Genomic DNA, 21,103 nt, shown 5'->3' on the forward strand with positions numbered 1-21,103 from the left:
CTGCGGCTGCACCGAGCACAGTAAAGCACATTTTAAAAGACATCAATGTGTGATGTGCGCAGCTGATGGGTAGACCCGGCCCTGATAATTAAGTTCTGGTGCTAAGCACCGGAAAGCACCGGCACAAATTAAGCACTGCTAGCAGGACTTATAGCATGAGGACTAGTGTTTCCTTCTTCTCCGACCCTGACAGACTCGCCCCCCTCCCTCCACCTGCCCTTGTTATGTCAGTCCACCATGTCCAGACAACTGTATCTATTAAATGTTGAGAAAAGATCTGGCTGGTGCACTCTGGGGTAGTGGGAATCACCTCTAGCTCTATCAATCCAGCCCCTCCCCCTCCTAGGAATTGTGTGCCAGCCTTCCTCCTCGTATGGATTGTGCAATGGTGGATAGAAGAAAGATAGGGGTAACGACTGAGTAGAAGTCCCCTGTTCGGAGTGCGCCCAACTACAGATGTGGGAAACAGTTCTAGGATCCCTAAAATTAATAATGACGCAATCTCCATTGATTGTTTTCTCTGTATTGCCCACCCAGGGGACTCTCCTAACCATAAGAACCCCGTATCAAGTACATTTATGTAATAGCAGAAAGAAGAGTGGCCTAAGATGGGTTGCATTTGCAAACAGTGGGAAATAATTGATATGGTGAACAACTGGTTTTTATGGCCATCCTGAAAGTGATATAATGGTGGTGTTCTGAATGCTAGTAGGGAATTTGTTGCATCAGTCAGTTGGGTGAATGGTAAATGCATGGTCTGCCTTTTCTGGCCTTTTTGTAACTTGGCAGTTAGAGAGGTCAAGTGGAGGAAGACCACCAATTTCATGAGAGTGTAATCATTTTCCAGATGAGACATATTTTTCCATGTTTGTTGGGTGCATGATGGGTAATACAGAGAGACTTCTATGTAATGCACTTCGGTGGCAGCAGTGTAGTGATGCCAATGCTGGAATGGCTATCTTGCCGATGGTGGTGTCTGAAGCCTTTAGACCTTTTTACGTTCTGTGAGTGAGGAACTGTTGGAATCCTAGTTAAAGGATGTTACTCAAGCCTAGCCAAGAAGATTCAAGGGAGTAAAATGTAATGACTCCGTGGGAAGGCTATGTATTGTAAAATATTGCTCAATACGTACATAGATGAAACTTCAACTAACAAAAGTCTACACCTGGTCAGTGAAGGAAAGTGCAGTTTCCAGTTTAAAATTATAAAGAGTGCTAAGATATAAACAATAGCATTGGTTGCCTTAAGTTTTCATGCTTGTTCATAGGGATAGACCGTCTTTTCACTGTTCAATGTTCATCACTTTAAGTTAATCCAGATCTGATTTGCAACCATGCAATAATTGAAGTAGGCTTTTATATTTTGGGTGTCGAGCAGGATTACAGTCTTGGTAGATGTAGAAATGGAAGGCTGGAGACTTCATGAGGAAGGCTGGGGTGTGTAAATTTTGTTTATGAGGAATAGGGAAGGCCGTAAGCCTCACAAGAACTCCAAACAAGTGTTATGTTATGTTATGTTATGTTACGTTGTTTTTGTATAGCGTACGGCTACTCGAAAGGAGTGTCCCGACGCTTTTCCACCCGTGGCTCATAAAAGTAACACAACACAGCTAAAAACACAAAACCCTAAAAAGAAAAGAAAAAGAAACAATTTAATAAAAAATAGACTAGGAATTAAAAAGCCAAGTCTTCAGGCTCCTCCTAAACTGAAGCAGATTGGCAGTACTGCGCAACGCAAGCGGAAGCGAATTCCATACCTGGGGCGCTCGGCAGCTGAAGGATCGCCCTCCAGCGCGCGCCTTCCTCGCCCGTGGGACCACCGCTTTAAAAAGGGATTCCGAACGGAGAGAGCGAACTGGATGATAAAAGTTCAGTCTCCGCTGTAGATATCCCGCCCCTGATCCATGCAAAGCTTTGTGCATCAGGGTCAGGGATTTAAACAGAATCCGCTTCCTAATAGGGAGCCCAGGGTGTCCAGGGTGTTGCCTGAAAGGAGGGAGGATGATGAATTGGATTCAGTCTGAGAGAAAGATTCAACATAGTTAGGGGCTGTGCTGTAGATTATGCAGCACCCAGGTGAAACAGTGGGTTGGAAAGGTCAACGCCATTGAAAGGTCTAAAAGAATCTGCAGGCCCTAACAGTCTTTCTCACCTGGTGTCTTCCTGTCATTAGAAATGCCAATCACAATGGATTCAATGTCTTGGCCTGGCTAGAACCTAGAAAGCCATTATCAAGGGTTTGAAGTTACAAGTTGACAGTCTCGATTAGGTCTGTACATTGAGAGAATATCATAACAGGGTGCGTGAAAACCGGTTTATTGAAACTAGAATGTACAATGCATGTCCACTTCAAGTTGATTATATGTAAATGTATTTGAGCTTGTAAAGTGCACTGCTACCCGTCCATAGGTCTCCTGGCGCTGTATAACTCTTGAGAACCCGTCCTGGCTTTCCCTGTGGGATGGTCCCTGCTGGGAGTCCCCAAGGTGGGGCCAGGCATCCCCAAAATTGATGGGGCCGTTGTGGAGATTAGGCAAGCTAATGCCCAGAGTTGCCGAGTAAAACCCCTGATTAGAGTATGCACCGAAGCGAGAATTATCGAGTCCGCTGACCCAGGTCCACGACCCTGCCGCGTCGGGAATTGAACCCTGGTCCCGGGCCGACTTCTGTTCTCGGGTCTGCTGCCTCTAACCAGTGAGCCACACTACTCCACCAGTGATTACACTAACTATATATCCAAATTCCTTTTCCATTTTCATTAGCAAAGCTTTAAAAATGTACAATCATTAAGATAGAAATGAGAGTACATTTAAGTAGTACGAAAGGCAGCTGTCCAGGGCTAGAGCACAATAATGTAGTAATATAGGCTAAAAACGAAGGACAGAAATAAATATTAGTTGCACAGAGATCCCAGTCCAGAAAGGAAGTGGTCCCAATCTTACAATTAAACAAAAAACATAATTAAATGCCAGCCGGCATTAATTCAAATTACACAACACAATAAAGTAAAGCGTTCAATATTATTTAATCATATTGAGCATCAAAATAAATCTGCGACAGCGTGTTATATCAAGTGCCCCACAAAGTGGGGGAAAGAAAGGGGAAATAATAAGGTGTGCTTTGTGAAGATGAGGGGAGTGAAAGAGAAAGGTAGTGACATCAAATACATTGCGATTAGAGCCTGCTCCACTCGGCTATACAATAATCATGGCGACCTGTAAAAGGCCATTGTTTGCAATACACTATCTCAGTGAAGTAAGCAATGTTGATCAAACTGGCATAGGGCAGTGATGTAGTCTTCGTTTCGACCCCAAAAGGTCAAGTAGGCTGTTTGGGTCCTTACGCCGGGGTCTTCCTCAGGACTAAGAAGGGGGCACCAAAGTCCACCCTTGACTGGATGAAGGATTTAAATTTTGATGGGCTTCTAGGGCTCCGAAATGACAGAGAAACAGAACAATGTCACTTATAAACACAAAATCTTGTCCGAATTTCTCCAATTCCAGGAGACGGATGCATTAACGAAGATTTGGTAACTCTCTTGAATAGGAATAAGGACAAGATTTTGTGTTTCCTTTTCAGTAATTATGGAACCACTGGGCCTTAGCAGATTTCTACATTAATTCCCTGACGCAAGTAGCGTATGTGAAAAGGATTCCCATACTACACGTTATAAGTGACATTTTCCGTTTCTCTGTCATTTCGGAGCTATAGGAGCCATCAACATTTAAATCCTCCATCAAGTGATACTTGTCCAGGTAATCATAATAAAGCGCGCAGACTGGATGTTGCAAAATTGCCTGGCAACAGTGCAAAATTGGCATTCAAAAAAGTGACTTGCATGATCTGGCCCCAACAACTGCTCCTTTTTGGTGTAAGTTGCTTTTGATTTTCTCGGTACACTAAGGAGAAACTAGTCTGGGGTTGCCTGAGCTTCTCGATTCATTAAATGCTTATCATATCAGGCTAGACTGTTACTGCTGGAGCTGGATCAAAGGTCGTTTTTGCATATGATTGTTTGTTGGTCCCCATCTGTAATGGCTCAAGCAAGCTAAAACACGATGGCATTGAATGTGCGCTAATTATCCATGATTCAGATTTGTTAAAGAATGTCCACCCATCTCTTTTTTGCTAAGTATACCTAATGTTCCTTATGCGCTTTTCCGTAAAGCGTCTGAAACTTTACTTCATACTTACCACTCAAATGCATAAAGACCACGTGGCTATGTTCCACTCGCCCCTATTCTCACTTTCCTACATAAGGAGCGGTAAAGTTGTTTTTGCGGGCCCTTTTAAAAGCCTTCTCTGATTTTCAAGTCTTCACACTTTGGCAGTCAAAGCGATTGAGAGAGGAAAACTGAGCAGCCCCAACACTGCAGGCAACGACTTTACACTTTTCTCATTTCACCTTTTATCAAACAGGCCTTTGTCCTACCCTCCTTTGATATCACCTGTGTGTTAATCGAAGATATCATTCCGGGTCCGGGGTTAAAAGGGAGCTTGAAGGGAGACATAATTGGGCTTGCTTTACACAGGCAGCTAGCATTAGACACGATGCCCAGTGGAAGAAAGATATACTGCTCCTGTTTGATGAGCACCGGAGCAATAAATTCATTATTTTGGGGGAGAGGGCAGTGAGATGGTAAGCATGTGAGATAAGTGGAAGGAGGGTGGGTGGGGTCTAGGGCACGATGGTGGGTGAGGAGAAGAGATAGTCAGAGGGGTCGGTATGTGGCAGAAAGGACGATTAAATGTCACACAGGCAGACCTTAACTCACATAGTGGGAAGAGCCGGGCATTTTAGCTTTGGGCTGGACCCGTTCGGAAATGTAGCCTTTTTAGGGCTCGGGCCTACGTCACACTGCGTAGCAGTGTGGGCGGAGCCCAAGGGTCCTGTAGTTAGCGTCTCCGAAAAGCTACCTAAAAATTCCTGGCTGCTCGTGATTGTTCGTCAATGTTTTTTACCAGCTGCATTTCGATTGGGCTTCTCGTGCGTGTGTTTTCGGAAGAGAGCACGCAATAGGCCAGAGGCGGTAGAGTAGCTCCGCCTATTGCATATTCCGTGCGGACACGTGCAGCAGAAGGGCATATTTCTTCAATTATCTCGCCGTCATGGCGGATATAATTGAAAACCTATGCCTGCAGTGGCACGCCTGCGCGTGCGGCCGAGCTTTTTTTTCTCCCAGAAACGCACTTCTGTTTCCCGGACATAGTGCGTTATTTTTTTAATCCATTTCAAGGAGCTCTCCGTGTCAGCGCCTCTTTGTGTGTCTACGCTTTCCCCATCGCGTGCAGCACTCTAATCCCCCCCCACCCCCGCTTCTGTTGTTACATGTGTACCTGCCTGTAGTGTTCTACCTACGATAACGAGGACACCGTGTGCCTTGAACAGGCAAACATTGTAAATACCCTTTCTTCTAGCGTCTTTAAATGAGTTGTATTATTTCCTTTTAATAATTGTAGAATTGAATGAGCATAATGAAAGAATAATGGTGTTCTGTCTCAGTGACAGTAGGTGCTATCCCCCTCCGGTGGCATCAATGACTGTTAATTGCCTGCCATGAATACAGGGGCCTGATCTGAAGGCGCATAACGAGTCCAGGGACAGTTAACATCTGCTAATGGCAGCAGTGCGTGAACCATGAAGCCATTCGCCACAGTTCCCTTGATCTCACGCAACACTGGCAAATAAATACACGTAATCACTACTTCAGTCGGCTCGTCTGTGCCACGCCCACAGATCCCAGAATGTAGAGGCAAACAGTAGTCCCTGTGTGCGCATTAGCAGCGTTTTGATTGTCTGAGTCAATAGCTCTTGTGTATTTATCGTGACCGTTCATTATCATTACTGTCATTTGATTTAAGGATGCTCAGACTCACGAGGCCAGCGGCAAATAACGGTCAGTATAGCACTTTGCAATTGACTATAATTGTATGTTATTGTGCTGTTTCCAGTGATACCGGAAGACTGTAATTATGCACCTAGACTGGCGCAGCATATTTGTATTCAACTTTTATTCAATCTAAACTTGGAATACGTTTTAATATTTTTTTATCGGAGGACTGCTGCGCGGTGTTTAAAATGCAACGTTTGGCCTCACTGCTATCACTAAACATGTACAATTGAACCAGGTGATGGCGAGTACTTAAACTGTCCGTCATGCACAAACAGCACACAAAATGCATGCTTTCAGTGACATGTAAAGGCGCATTGAGGCCTTCATGTCTGTTGGCATATTGTTTCCTGGCACTTTGCGAGAGTGACAGTGAGTGCAGAGTGAGTGCGAGAGTGAAAGTGAGTGCAGAGTGACTGCAAGAGTGACAGTGAGTGCAGAGTGACAGTGAGAGTGCAGAGTGAGAGTGAGTGCAGAGTGAGTGCGAGAGCGACAGTGAGTGCAGAGTGAGAGTGAGTGCAGAGTGAGTGCGAGAGTGACAGTGAGTGCAGAGTGAGTGCGAGAGTGACAGTGAGTGCAGAGTGAGCGCGAGAGTGGCAGTGGATGCAGAGTGAGTGCGAGAGTGACAGTGAGTGCAGAGTGAGTGCGAGAGTGCAGTGAGTGCAGAGTGAGTGCGAGAGTGACAGAGAGTGCAGAGTGACAGTGAGTGCAGAGTGAGTGCGAGTGACAGTGAGTGCAGAGTGAGTGCAAGAGCGACAGTGAGTGCAGAGTGAGTGCGAGAGCGACAGTGAGTGCAGAGTGAGTGCGAGAGTGACAGTGAGTGCGAGAGTGACAGTGAATGCAGAGTGAGTGCGAGAGTGAGAGTGCAGAGTGACAGTGAGTGACAGTGAGAGTGCAGAGTGACAGCGAGTGCAGAGTGCGAGTGACAGTGAGTGCAGAGTGACAGTGAGTGCAGAGTGAGTGTGAGTGCAGAGTGAGTGTGAGGGCGACAGCGAGTGCAGAGTGAGTGCGAGACTGACAGTGAGTGCAGAGTGAATGCAAGAGTGACAGTGAGTGCAGAGTGAGTGTGAGAGTGACAGTGAGAGTGCAGAGTGAGAGTGAGTGCAGAGTGAGTGTGAGTGCAGAGTGAGTACGAGAGTGACAGTGAGTGCAGAGTGAGTGTGAGTGACAGTGGGTGCAGAGTGAATGCGAGAGTGACAGTGAGAGTGCAGAGTGACAGTGAGTGCAGAGTGAGTGCAGAGTGACAGTGAGTGCAGAGTGAGTGTCGAGTGACAGTGAGTGCAGAGTGAGTGCCAGTGACAGTAAGTGCCAGAGTGACAGTGAGTGCAGAGTGACAGTGAGTGCAGAGTGAGTGCAGAGTGACAGTGAGTGCAGAGTGAGTGCAGAGTGATAGTGAGTGCAGAGTAACAGTGAGTGCAGAGTGACAGTGAGTGCAGTGTGAGTGCGAGAGTGACAGTGAGTGCAGAATGAGTGCGAGACTGACAGTGAGTGCAGAGTGAGTGCGAGAGTGACAGTGAGTGCAGAGTGAGTGCGAGAGTGACAGTGAGTGCAGAGTGAGTGTGAGTGACAGTGGGTGCAGAGTGAGTGCGAGAGTGACAGTGAGAGTGCAGAGTGACAGTGAGTGCAGAGTGAGTGCAGAGTGACAGTGAGTGCAGAGTGAGTGCAGAGTGACAGTGAGTGCAGAGTGAGTGCCGAGTGACAGTGAGTGCAGAGTGAGTGACAGTAAGTGCCAGAGAGTGCAGAGTGACAGTGAGTGCAGAGTGAGTGCAGAGTGATAGTGAGTGCAGAGTGATAGTGAGTGCAGAGTGATAGTGAGTGCAGAGTGACAGTGAGTGCAGAGTGAGTGCGAGAGTGACAGTGAGTGCAGAGTGAGTGCGAGAGTGACAGTGAGTGCAGAGTGAGTGCAAGAGTGACAGTGAGTGCAGAGTGAGTGCGAGAGTGACAGTGAGTGCAGAGTGAGTGCGAGTGACAGTGAATGCAGAGTGAGTGCGAGAGCGACAGTGAGTGCAGAGTGAGTGCGAGAGTAACAGTGAGTGACAGTGAGAGTGCAGAGTGACAGTGAGTGCAGAGTGAGTGCAGAGTGAGGGCGAGTGACAGTGAGTGAGCTCTAACTCAAATCCGAGACCTATTGCATTTCCAATGCTTGTTGATAATCCAAGCATCTATTTGGGTATATGTTGAACACGTCGATTCAAGGTAGGTAACAAAGAAATAGGGAAGTGCGCAAACACTCCAGTCACAAGAGATACAAGCGCACACAAAACTTTCTCACGAGGATGCACGCGCTGATATATACAGAGACATACTGCCGTTACATGTCGACTGTGTGGTAGCCATAAAGAAGAACTAATACACATAATCTGTCATTGTAAGATGCTGTCCAAGGAACAGTCACACTTTTTAAAGGAAAGTTTTCGGATCAGGAGACTACGAACATGCAGATCTGCCATTATTGGAAGCCTGGACATAACCGCTCCTCGAATACATTGCAAGCTGGTGAAGTTCCTGCAGGCATTTTAATAATGCATAAAGCAACATGAAGATTTTAAATTGTTAATGATTTGAATTTTTTTCTGCCTCAATAATTCTTATAGTGATGTAAATAACAGTAGGAACATTATTTAGTTTAACTTCCGTTTTTACCACAAGCCTTTTTATCACTCATTTTTAATGATAATCTTATAAATTTTTATATTTGTTGTGCGACATACATTCAATTGTTATGGTTTTAATTAACTAAACAATAAAGTTTAAATTTACAAAATGTACAAATTTATAGAGACATACACACACACAGATAAACATATAAACAAACACATTAACACGTGAAAATAAAGTCCAGCAAGAGTGCCTATATGTGCACAAAGAAGTAGAAAATCACACATAATCACCCAGGCAGTTAGGCTTGAATATGCACATGAACTAGTAATCTACAAACGTGTGTACACAGCGTTTGTTTGTTTGTTTGTTTGTGTTGTTTGTTTGTGTTCACATGCTACTCCTGAGAGATGAAAACGTACGCATGTCTCCCACTATCATCCTTGTTCTGCTGGGCCATAAATCATCGCAGTAACCAGACGTCAGCAGGCAGCGAGCGCACTTTGGCACCAAGCCGGGGAATTTTTGTCTTACTTGCAGCCTATAGCAGAGTTTGTTAACCTTTTAATGCGCAAAGGTGTAAAACAGAATGGAGCAAACGAAGAGATGATTGAAAACTGATGCGTCTACCTGTACAACGACGGGTTTACCTCATCCGAGGCTGATGCTGTCTGGTCGAAGTCAAATGGAAGAAATTTTCGGTTCACGCCAACGTGAACATAACCAATCCTGCAGCTCCTCTCAGCATGAGAGAAACTGCAGGATTGGACAGAGCAGGCTAACCCAGCACTCTGTTTGAGACTGGGGACCTGTGCAATACCTCAGCTGTTTAACACAACTGCTGGATTTGGTGTGAGCAGAAGTGCGCATGTTGGGTTGGTTGTCGAAAGACGGTCGGCCAATTCGATATGCGCACTCCAAACTTTACAGTGTTGTTCCTGCTATTCAAACAGTAACCACATCACCCGCCCCTCCCTTACACTAACACATCATGGCAAGTGTGAGAACATTATATTTATGCCCAAAAGGATGAACTGCCCCTGATTGACTTTGCCAATGTGTTTGAGCATCATGGGGCGGTGTACAGCATGGCTAAATGTTATTGGCATAGTGAAGAGTGGCATGGAGTGTTGTAGAGGGGAATGGCGAAGAGTGGAGTAGAGTGTCGTAGAGTGGAGTGGCATAGAAGACATGTATTAGGGTGGTATAGAGTGGAGTCGCGTAGCATGGCATACAGTGGAGTAGTTTAGAGTAGAGAGGACTGGTGTAGAGTGCATTGTCATAGAGTGCTGCAGAGTAAAGTGATGTAGAGTGCAGTGGCGTAGAGTGCGGCAGCATAGAATTCAGCTCTGTACAATGCTGCGTCGTTGATATCAATTAGAGTGTTGCATAGTAGAGTGCAGTGGTGTTGAATGGAGTGATGCAGTGTAGAGTACAGTGGTGTGGAGTTGTAGGAACGCGCCTCTTTTGACATGGTTAGCCTTCACTTTTTTGCCTGATGTGATTTCGAACTGTGATGCACTGGGTCCCTGCTGACCTGGTTCCCAGTGCCAGACCTCTTTCCCAAAACGGTACCACGATTTGCACAACTTCAGCCACCCTTGTAAGTCCCTAGTAAATGGTGCCCCTGATCCCTAGGGCATGGGGACTGAAGAGGGTCCACTGGGACAGCAGCAGAGACCCCTCACCAAGACTGTGCAAACTGCCACAGCAGGCTGCGTGTCATGATGCAGAGAAAACTGAAGAGCCGACATGGCACACAGTCCTGTGTGCCATGCCCTAATACACTGCATGAGAAATAGGTGAGCCACCCCACTACAGGCCTTACAGCCCTAAGGCAGGGTGCACTAGATCCCTTGTGTGGACATATCTGCATGAGTAGATATGACCCTGCAATATCTGAGCTTTTCTTGAATATTGTAAGTGCACAGGAAAGCCACAGAGTACATAGGCTGGATACTTATCAATATTAGTGTCCTACCTCCATGATGGCTTCACTATACCACATTTGGTGAGTGGATAGGTGGGAAAATTAGTTCAATGAGGAGTGTCCCCATTCAGCCAGCACTCAGTTGTGGCAGGCGATATGGACTCCTCTCTTGAAAATCCACCATCTTGAATGGTGGGAAAACACCTATCAGGGCTAGACTAGTGCCCCTTCCCACATGAAGTGGTCAGCTGCGGTCGGTAGGGGAGTACCTGCCGGGGCGGTGATGTGGGGAGGGGCAGGGTGGGGGTTAGTAATGTATGGATAATGGAGGTTTGCAGGTAAGTAAACATTTAAATAAATCAAACGAATTTTGTTGCGTGCACTGCATTGCATTTGGGGATGCAGTGTGCGCAACAAAATTTGTTTGATTTATTTAAATGTTTACTTACCTGCAAAACTCCATTATCCATACATTACTATTCCCCACCCTCCCCCTCCCCCTGCCCACATCACCGCCCCGGCAGGCACTCCCCTAACGACCGCGGCTGGAAGTGATCACTTACATGGATTAGACTCTCTGAAGGTAGGTAGCCCATCGGCTACTACCTGTCTCCCCCTTTAATGCCCCTAAAGGTATTATTTAGGTGACATCCCTGGACCTTGAACTTTAGATTTGACGGACAAGAAGAAGACCTGGACAAAGAAGAGCTGCTGCCCGAGAACTGAAGCCCTGCTGCAAAGAAAATTGGCGCTAAACCCTGCCCGCTGCCTCAGGGACTCGACAATTGTGATTGTACAGTCTCATCCTTAACCTTCGAAGACTTCCAAGAACACGGGAGCTCACTTCTAGAAATCACTAAGAAGCTCCCTTGGAGTGAAGGTATCACTCCCCTGCACACCGCAGGCACGATCCTGCTATGTCCCGTTTGTCGACTTACTGCTCCCTGGCGACTTCAGTGCAGCTCCTGAACCAGAAGAGGTACATCCGCTCCCGAGGGTCGAATCTGTCTCTTCACTAAGTTTGGAGATACCAGGACCTATTGGAGCAGCACTGTTCGAATACCGGGGTACAAGAACCCCTTCACCAAACAGTGAGGTGCAGAGTTCGTGCGAGACTCCAAATGCCCTAAAAGTAGGCAGCCATCGAGAGACATCGAGACCCCTGAGTCCTATGTCGGGAGTGGCCCAGTTGTCCCGAAATCGCCTTTGCCTGCTCCTACCCACGAGGACATCTTGATGCGAGGCACCCAGCTGACTGATCTGCTCTGAGCCCGTCCCGACCAGCCTCAGTAGTGAAGATCCAGCTGTGCTTCCATGATCCTGAGATCCTTGCGACCTCCTCCCTTGAGTGGGACCCAGCGGACTTACCTTTAAGTCCTACTGTGCAGTGTGTTTTCGAGTGGGCCCTTTCGTCATACCAACACCCTCAGCACCCTGCTCTTGGCCTAATTCGGGATGCTCCTGATCTTCTGCTGCTGGAACATTGGACCTGGTCCTGCTATCAATCTAAAATGAGAAGGTGAACTTCGTGAAAGCATTGCCTGATTTTTATATTAATTTTTCTGCTTTTCCCCATTGACTTCAATGATGCATAATTGGACATAAAAGTGTTATATTTTGCAAACTCTTAAAAATCGTAACTTTGAAAGTACTTACTGTAAATCATAGTTTTTGGTCTTAAAAGTTACATAAAAATCGATACTATTTCTATAAATTCGTTTTGTATTTATTCTTGAAGGTGTGTCTCACTTAATGCCTCTGTGAGTTTATCAAATATTTAGCACTGGCCTCTAATAAGCCTAACAGCAAGCCCACACTACCACAAATAGTGTGTTAGTTTTATCTACATTTGCCTCTATAAATCAATACCGGACTCACTGGACTCACTGCACAGTGTACTTTGTTTTAATAACCAATATTGAGAGCCAGCTTCCTGCAAGAGGGTAGCAGTGTAGAGTGGCAAAGAGTGCAGTGCGTAATGTGGTGCAGAGTAGAGTGGAATAGAGTGGTGCAGAGTGGAGTAAAGTGCTGTAGAGTACAGTTGCGTAGAGTGCAGTGGGGTAGAGTGGAGTGAACTTGAATAGAGTGCAGTGGCATAGAGTACATTGGCATGGACTGCAGTAGTGCAAGGTAGAGTGGTGTAGAGTTCAGTGGCGTAGAGTAGAGTTGCAGAGTAGAGTGTCGTAGAGTGCGTTGGTATAGCTATCATTGGCGTAGAGTGGTGTAGATTAGAGTGGCCTAAAGTGTAGTGGCATAGAGTAGAGTTGTGCAGATTAGTATTCAGTGGCGTACAGTGGATTGGAGTGGCGTAGAGTAGACTGGTGTAGAGTACATTGGTGTAGAACAGTGAAGTGTATGGTGCCGTAGAGTGCAGCGGCTTAGAATTTAGTGGCATTGAGGCAGTGGCTAAAATATTGTGGTGTATAGTGCATTTGTGATGGGTAGAGTGGCAAAGAGTGCATTGGTATAGAGTGGTGCAGAGTAGAGTAAAGTGGCGTAGAGTGCAGAGGCATAGAGTGGAGCACTGCAGAGTGCAGTGGCGTAGAGTGCAGTAGTGCAGAGTATAGTGCTGTGGCATAGACTACAGTGGTGTCGAGTACAGTGGCCTAGAGTGCAATTGCGTAGAGTGCAGTGGTACATCATGCAATGGTTTACAGTATAGTGTCGTAGACTGCAGTGGCATAGACTAGATTGTTTCAGAGTAGAGTGAAGTGGCATAGAGTGGAGTGGTGCAGGGTAGAGTGCAGTGGTGTGGAGTAATGGCATAAAGTGGTGTAGAGTACCATGGTGAAGAGTAGATTAGAGTAGTTTACAGTGGATTGGCATAGATTGCAGGGGCATAGAGTGGAGTGGTACATATTAGAATGCAATGACGTAGAGTGCAGGGTGGCATACAGTGGAGTTGTGCAGAGTATACTGGAGTGGCCTAGACTGGAGTAGTGTAGGGTGCAGTGGCAGATAGTAAAGTTGTGTAGAGTAGAATGGTGTAGAGCGCATTACATAGAGTAGAGTGGAGCAGAGTAGAGAGGTGCAGAGTTGAGTAGAGCGGAATGTCACAGAGTGCAGTGAAGTGGTGCGGAGTTGAGTGGTGTATAGTGGATTATGCCTGGTATGATAGCACACTGCCATTACACACAAAAAAATTCAATTGAAATGACCATTGCTTTTGCATAGGCTTACAGTTTTACTAATAAAACCATACAACAGAAAAATGATAATGTGTGTGTAGGCGTGGGAGAGGGGCAGGGGACACTCTCTATGCTGGGAACAGGTGCAGCAACAGGAACAGACTGACCAGTATACTTCTTTAGACTAGGTTTTATTTTTATGGTACGTATGGTTCTGAATGTCAGTCTCTCTCTGGCAAACTCCAGCTTATCCGTGATGGTGGTGTCCTGGGGCTGGGTTGTCTTCCGGGGCTGTCTTCACTGGTGGGGTCCTGTGGCAGGGGTGTCTTCAGGGCTGTCTTCCCGGGTGCAGTGTCTCCGGAACCCAAGGAGAAAGAAGACCGACAGAGGGAGGCCGTTAGTCACTTATCTGATACTGTCTTACCCCAACGGGACCCAGTGTTTTTGAGGGAGCACCGGTGATATTTATATTGTCACGCGTGTTTGTGCGCAGGCCAGGGAGGAGTGATGTGAGGTAAGCGGGTAAAGGGAAGGGAGGGTAGCGGGTATCGGGAAGGACACAGGGAAGGCACTCACAGGGGTTTTTACACTATGTACACGGGGCACTCTTCCACCCCACCCAGGTCGCCCAACGCCGCCGTACCTGAGCAAGCCACACTCCTCCCTCGGGAGCGTGGCACGGCGGATCACGGGGTCGTTGGCCTCCTGGCTCTCTTCCGCTCTCGGTCCTCCCGACTTCTCCGCCTTCTCCTTGTTTCGTCCTCGGACTCTCTTCGTCTTCTCCGTCTCTTGGTCCCGCTGTGACGTCACACGCCGCATACAGGGCTTCCCCTTCTTTCATCCATACGGGTCCTCCTATGTCAGCCGGAGGCGTGGTCTCGCCGAAGTCATCGTACGCCCACTTAAAGGAGCCGATATCATTTTCTTCGTCTGTTTCCGACTGTATTCCCCAGTCTTCCCTCGATGTGCCAGTCTGTGGGGAAGGAGGGGAATTATGGTCAGGGGTCCACCAGTCATCCCGGCCTCCCGTCCCGACCTCGTTACAGTGTGGAAATGGCATCACCTAGTGTATTGATGTCCTGATCATATTAAAGTATTTGTTTCCAACACACTTCAGAATTAACAAAAATGTGCTACATTTGTGCTTTACTAATTCCGATTCATTTAAATGTTGCTGTGTGCTAGAAAAACTATTCCTTCTACCCCCAGTATCCAGCAAGATTGTCACAATAATCCTGTCACGTTGAAGTCAGAGAAAGAAAAGTAAACACCAATTTCCCTCGGAAGACAGAGCCTGATATTTGACCTCTGTCTTCGAATGCACAGCAAATGTGACAAAATAAAAACAAGGTGTACAGGCCTGTTTACAGAAAGGAGAACTCATTGAAGAATACAAGGAGAGGTAGTGTGAAAAGACTTTGATCCTTGGTAGTGACGAATTGAACCTGGACAGCCTAAAACAAATAAAACCCACAATTAGAAAGGCAGAAAATGTGAGTTACAAACCACAAAGCCAATGGCAAGCAACGGGCATAATGCATTCCGAGTGAAGCTCTCAGAATGTCCCTAAGATGTCTTTAGCAAACCAGACAGCTGCACTGTCTGGTAGGCTTTGACCTAAATAAAAATGGCCTGTAGCTCAGTGTTAGTGGTCAAACTCTCAATATATTCACTGGTAATATTTTGTTTAATCCATATTAACGATTTCAGCTCCCAAAAATGTGCTGTGATTTGCAGTGTTGACAACATGAGAACAGTATTTTTTTTACAGTGGTCTGATATTGGTTGCTGTTGTTTTTATCTTTTCAGGTGTTGATGGAGGTGCAGTTACAGTTCATAGCGCAAAGGGGTTTCCACCCACTTCATATTATAAGGTTTGTTTTTTCGCCTTGTTATTTTTTGCAGAGAGCTTACAGGTGGCGAGCTGCTACCGGTGCCAATATGCTTGCTAAAAGTGTTTCGTTAAGACTGATGTAAACTGGCTGGTGCTGACATTTCTATCACAAATTGCGAATCTATTAGAGAACCAACATAATTTCAGTGTTCAGTCTTTGTGTAGGGTCAGACAGTCGCATAAATGGCATTATTAATGCTTCTTGTCCTGTGGTTAACAATACATATATTTGAAATCTCTGTATCAGATCAGTTTTCATTTGTTTTATTTTTTAATCCTGATATTAAGTTTAATCTGTCCTACATGGGGTGGGGGGGACGTTTAACACACTGTAGTAGTTATTCTTGAGCTCTCTGCGACCTTTAACACTATCTAGATACAATGAATGTCTTATCAAAATGCATGCACTTACACCATATTTCTGTGTTTTGCCTTCTACCAACACTAAGTTTTCAAAATGCTCAACTCCAGGCTATGTATGACTTTTATATCAGTGAAATTCTGCGAATTTACCTAAAAACTTTGCGAAATTCCGCCGAGTTCTGCCAATGGGCGTAAAATATGCTCACGCTGCATTTTAGCGCCGGTAGTGCAAGCAGCGCCAAAATGGCCGGGCGAAGAGCATCATTCAGTGCGTGTTAGACCTAGGGAACCTAGTCTACATAGGGTAGTATGGCACAGTGGACAAAGCTAAACTCCGAGGCTTTTGTGTAGTGCTTACAATCCCACTCACCATAACTCAGCGACTTACCATTAAAAATAAAGGACGCCACACCAGTTTAGAAAAATACCAGTACCTTTTATAAAAGTTCTCTTTGTTCCTTTTCAGTCAAATTAGTGCATACATTTAGTTCAAAAGAAGTTTCCTCATTCAATTAGCAATATTCATCAACTTTCTCAATTCAGTGAAGATTAATTCTGGTTACATTTCATTTGAGATTAACCACCATCAATATCAACAGTATTGCTTGTCAACTTAAATAGTGCAGAATGGGTAGGTCACTGTACAAGATTAAAGCACCACATTATATAACCTGACATGTACGTTACCCATCCGAACTCAGGGTCTAAATTAGCTCGAGCTCACGGCTCCACAGAGTTCTACCCCCAGCAGCGTTCCTGGCAATGGTCACAGCCAGCTATACGGCCAAAAGAAGACAGGCAAATTAATTACACTTTCTTATTGCAACTTTTATGCTCTACTTCTATTGGGGACGTTCTGGCTCTTACAGGTCATTTACTGCCCTGAGGAGTTAATAGTACAATGATCTCTGGCTGTTACTTTCACCCTGTAGTCCGGTTCTTAGCACTCGTGCCCAAGGTTCGTTTACTCGGGGCACCGTTTCCCTTCTCACACCCTCAATACCTCAGTGGTTTCTCAAGTGGGTTAAATCAGGACTCTAAAGGTTAATGTCCCAAAGCCGGGATGTCTATTTGCAGTTATTCTTTAGTCCGGCGAGTCAGTGTTCACGGTTCACTCGCTGTGCCGCCTCCCGCTTTCCCACAGATTTCCCAGCTTACTTCGAACTGAAGGGACAACTCGGCTGGAGTTGCCTACGCGCTCCGGTTACCTGTTCAAGCGCCGACGATGAGAGGACTCAGCTGGAGTTCGCATCGGTTGGTTCTGTCAGTTCGTGTTGCTCCTCCGGCGGGACCGTAGCGGCGCTTGTTCCTCCTTCCGCGATCCCTCCGACACAGGCTCCGCCTCTTCCGACCAGCCTCCTTCGCTTCGGGCGCACCTCCTCCGACGCCGCAGGGGTCTTTCTGGTTCCGGACGCCGCCTCTCTCGCAGCGTCACCGCGGATCTCCTCCTCCTGTCAGCCGGCCTCTGCTGAGCCCCACCTCCACCACAGCGGTCGGGTTCGGACCCAGGGCTGACAGCTGATGTCTCGCACACAACGTCACTCCCGCAGAGGGGATACTCACTCCCACAGCAAGCGGTGAGAGGTTCCAGTTCTCTTAAGTTGGCAACCACCTTTTGAAGCGTAACTCTCACTTTCTGGCAGTCTCTAGGGCAGTTTCACGCTCCAGCACCTTGGTGAGGTAGAGTTATTGGACCTGCTTAAAAGTTAGTTATGGGTCCCTCAGGTCAGGGTTCAGTCAAACCAAGAGGGTCAGCATCAGTATAGGGCGATAGCCGGCCCACAGGACGATCTTTCCCTATTGAAGCGCTGTCCTCCTCATTTAGTTGCCTCCCTCCTGTCCTTGACCACTACACTCTCCTCTGGTCAGTGTGTACTACAAAATGGCCGCCCTGGACTTGGCCTTTTATAGGCTAGCCCCTGACTACTAGAACATGCCAGAGGGTTCCAGAACTTTCCTCACTTGGTCCAATGGGTCAGCCTCCCTAAGTAAACCGTTATGGCAGTTGCTGGCCACCATTTTAGGTCCTTTGGTTTCCCTCAATTTCCAGGAGGTAGGCTAGGCCTCAAAAAGAGAAAATGGAGGAATAGTGTCAAGGAACACCTAGCCCCCAGACAACACTAGCAAAATTCAGGTGGACATTACAGAAAAAACTGATAACACTAGGGGCTAAGGGAGACAAAATAAATAATAATGGTAAGGGAACTCACAGGGGCAGACAGGTCTAACACGCAGCCAATTGAGTTGATTTTACTGCAGCTCGAGCAGAAAATCTACTGACGCAGCAGCAAATCTACTCGAGAAGCAGCCCTCTGACCGTGACCAACCGCACTAGAAAATCATATTAGGGAATGCAAAATCTCGCTCGCCGGCTTGCATTTTTGGAGCTTTTTGAGAAAAAATTCCACAATGCAGCAATTGGCGGAATTTGGCCCGAATTCCGTGTTAAAAGAGTAACGCGGAGTCACCGAATTCTGCCAATTTTCGCCCACCCTACAAATCTAAGGAAGTGAGAGGATGCAGAGAAAAGTGTTGTGAAAGGGAGAATGGGAATGACTAGGACGTTCCGTGAACAATTAACCCTTCCACACACCTATTCAGTCTCAGATGTTCAGACTTGAAAAATATTCTGATTATTCACAATAACATCATTCTTGTTACTCATGTTCTTTATACTGACAAGCACTGGCAAGGCCAAGTGGTCTGGCTTATTTTGGACATAGTTTAGTTGTTGTGTGATGTACTTAAATTCAATATCATAAAACTCAGAGGCTCCCAGATACTGCTCAGGTGGCTCACTATGTCGAGCACAATCTTTGTTTTAAGCTGCATAGAAGAGCCAGGGTATGCATTTTGGACAGAATTCCTAGTTGCGCCTCTTTGGCCACCCTCCTTTTATAGATCTACTCCCCCAAAGACATTTTTTAGCCCTCTTTCAACGCTGCCTGATTGCACATAAAGACTGTCAGTCACTGAATCTTGAAATTCAGTTTAAAATACGTGCACTGTTCTGCAAGTGAAACCATACTCTGTTCGGCATGAGCTTTAGTTTTTTTATTTTAAATCAGCTATGGCTGGGATTGTGTGCAACCTGCTAGTCATTCAATAACATTTTGGTGGTCTAGCTCTGTTGTTTATCATCAGATAATGATCCAGCGGGCTTTTGGAAATATGTCATAAGCAATGCTACCCAACTCCACTATATACACCATCAATCAATTAACTCTCATAAGGCCCATAAATCTAACATGACATATTATAACCAACTGAATCATGTGACCTAATTAACCTATTCACAAATTATATACATTTATATACAACCATGGTAAATGTATTCATCGTACTTCACAAACCTACAAGCTAATTAAGACACTGTGGCGACAAGATCTAGCTATGAGTAACCTATTCCCATGAAAATAACAAGACCAGCTTGTTTTCCAAAGTAAGATTTTTATTAGCTACTCATTTGGAAAATGTATTAGAAATTTTATTAAAGCATTTTTATTTGAATCATTGCAATAGTTATGACAATTTTATTATGAATCAAAATTATTATTGCAATTGAAGATTATCATTTTGGCATTTTCAAACCCTAAGTCCCTAACTAATGCTAGCTATAAGGAAAATTAAAGAGTAAAGTCTTTGAGGGTTCTTACGTGTTCCAAGAGAAGTCCAACAGTGTAACGCCCTCATCAAAAGGTCTGCAAGGAGAAGCATATCTCTTCCACGGGGCAAGAGTTTGTATACCTTTCTACGCTAAGCTAATCTAAGAAAAAGTAATTTTCACTGCTGAAATAAGAGCCTTATTGGTCCAAAAGTGACAGGCGACGTGTCACCAGATTTCAGAATTATAGTTCCGTCATCATTCTTAGAGACCATTGTCTTTAGTTTTCGAACAACTCCGTTTCCTCCAGTTCGCAACAATTGCAACAAAATGAAGTTTTTAGCTTCCTCGGATACGTGAATGTCATAAGCCTTTCGCCGGTTCCTGGCCTTGGCCTTGTTCGGCTAAGAGAATGTCATCTCAGCACAACAAACTTTTCAGACGGAGAAAACTGTTGCCATCATGGACTTACTCTGGCTCCAAGCAGATTTTTGCAAGCACGGAAAGTTTTCACTAGGCCCAAAGCCTTTTTATTAACTAATGTATAAACAAACACGAAGAAAATAATTAATGCGAGAAATATAATTTGTTCTGTTGCCACCCTCCATTGTTAATAATTAACCCATTAGTCTAAATTACCTAGCAGAAGCAACAAATAAAGCAGCATTTTATATCTACCATTCTTCTTATTATCCAGCAAGGTTCTTTATGCACCTATAGAGAACAGAGTGACACCACATAGACAGGAAAGCAAAATAAGCACATGCCATTTATTCTAAACAGCTGCAGTTAATTTTTAACATAATAAATAGACACGATTATTTTATTATTTTTCACAAACAAGGAAATGCAACATAATGCACGTTTATGAGCACACATGTTAGTATCCCGCGTTTTTCATGTGTAGATGCAACTTAAACTAGGTTGAATTAATACATACACAGCACAACTGTTAATTTTATTATTTTATTTATGGAAGTGTGACTTCACGAGTTGAAATGAAAAACATTTCTGAATCTCGCTCCATCAACTCCCTCATCTGGTGATTAACCAATCACCACACCACACCCAAAAATTTGGTAAATTTTATCTCAAACGAAAATGGTTCAATTTCATTCTATTAGTATTTTTTTTAAAGACTTGTCTCAGCGAAATCCTTACAACTTTCATATTGAGCTCTGCGCAACTCCTCAAGCTCTATCTCTTTCTCTTGCTCCTTTTTGATTTTGTAAATTCTTCTCTTTTCCCTCATGTGCTTCTTTCTCTTGTGTATCATGCAACTGATCTTTGTCAAAACTATCACAAAAATTATCACAAACAAAGGTGTTAGAATCTTGCCAAGAACTGAACCTCCAATTACTTGAAACCAGGTTTTGATAGCTTGGAATCTTTTTGAAAGACGTTCTGAAAAATCATCCTCTTCTAAGGGGACTATTTCTGAATGCATCTCTGTGATGTTTCTAATGTACATTTCAATAGTCTTACTCTCATCTGGAATGTAAGTACAGCAATGCTGTACATGTAAAATGCCACAGACTCCTCCCTCTTCTGCCAGGAGTATGTCTAAAGCAAGGCGATTTTGCATTGCCATTGATCTGACCGCAATAACCTCCACATCTACTAACTGGAAACCTCCTGCTGTGTCAGTGGACAATCTGTCAACAATTGTAGACAATTTTCTGATTCTTCCTGCATT

At 45.2% G+C, this 21,103-nt stretch overlaps 1 protein-coding gene across 1 annotated transcript in view; it reads left to right on the top strand.

Moving 5' to 3' along the window:
* Window positions 1-21,103, top strand: part of LOC144819000 (uncharacterized) — a 752,739-nt gene that overhangs the window by 325,209 nt on the left and 406,427 nt on the right. The window contains exon 10 of the mRNA XM_078676962.1: window positions 15,356-15,420. Coding sequence (XP_078533088.1) covers window positions 15,356-15,420 — 65 coding nt within the window. The remainder of the gene's footprint in view (window positions 1-15,355; window positions 15,421-21,103) is intronic.

This window comes from Lissotriton helveticus, chromosome 2_1 (genome assembly GCF_964261635.1).
Source record: "Lissotriton helveticus chromosome 2_1, aLisHel1.1, whole genome shotgun sequence".
Lineage (NCBI taxonomy): Eukaryota > Metazoa > Chordata > Amphibia > Caudata > Salamandridae > Lissotriton > Lissotriton helveticus.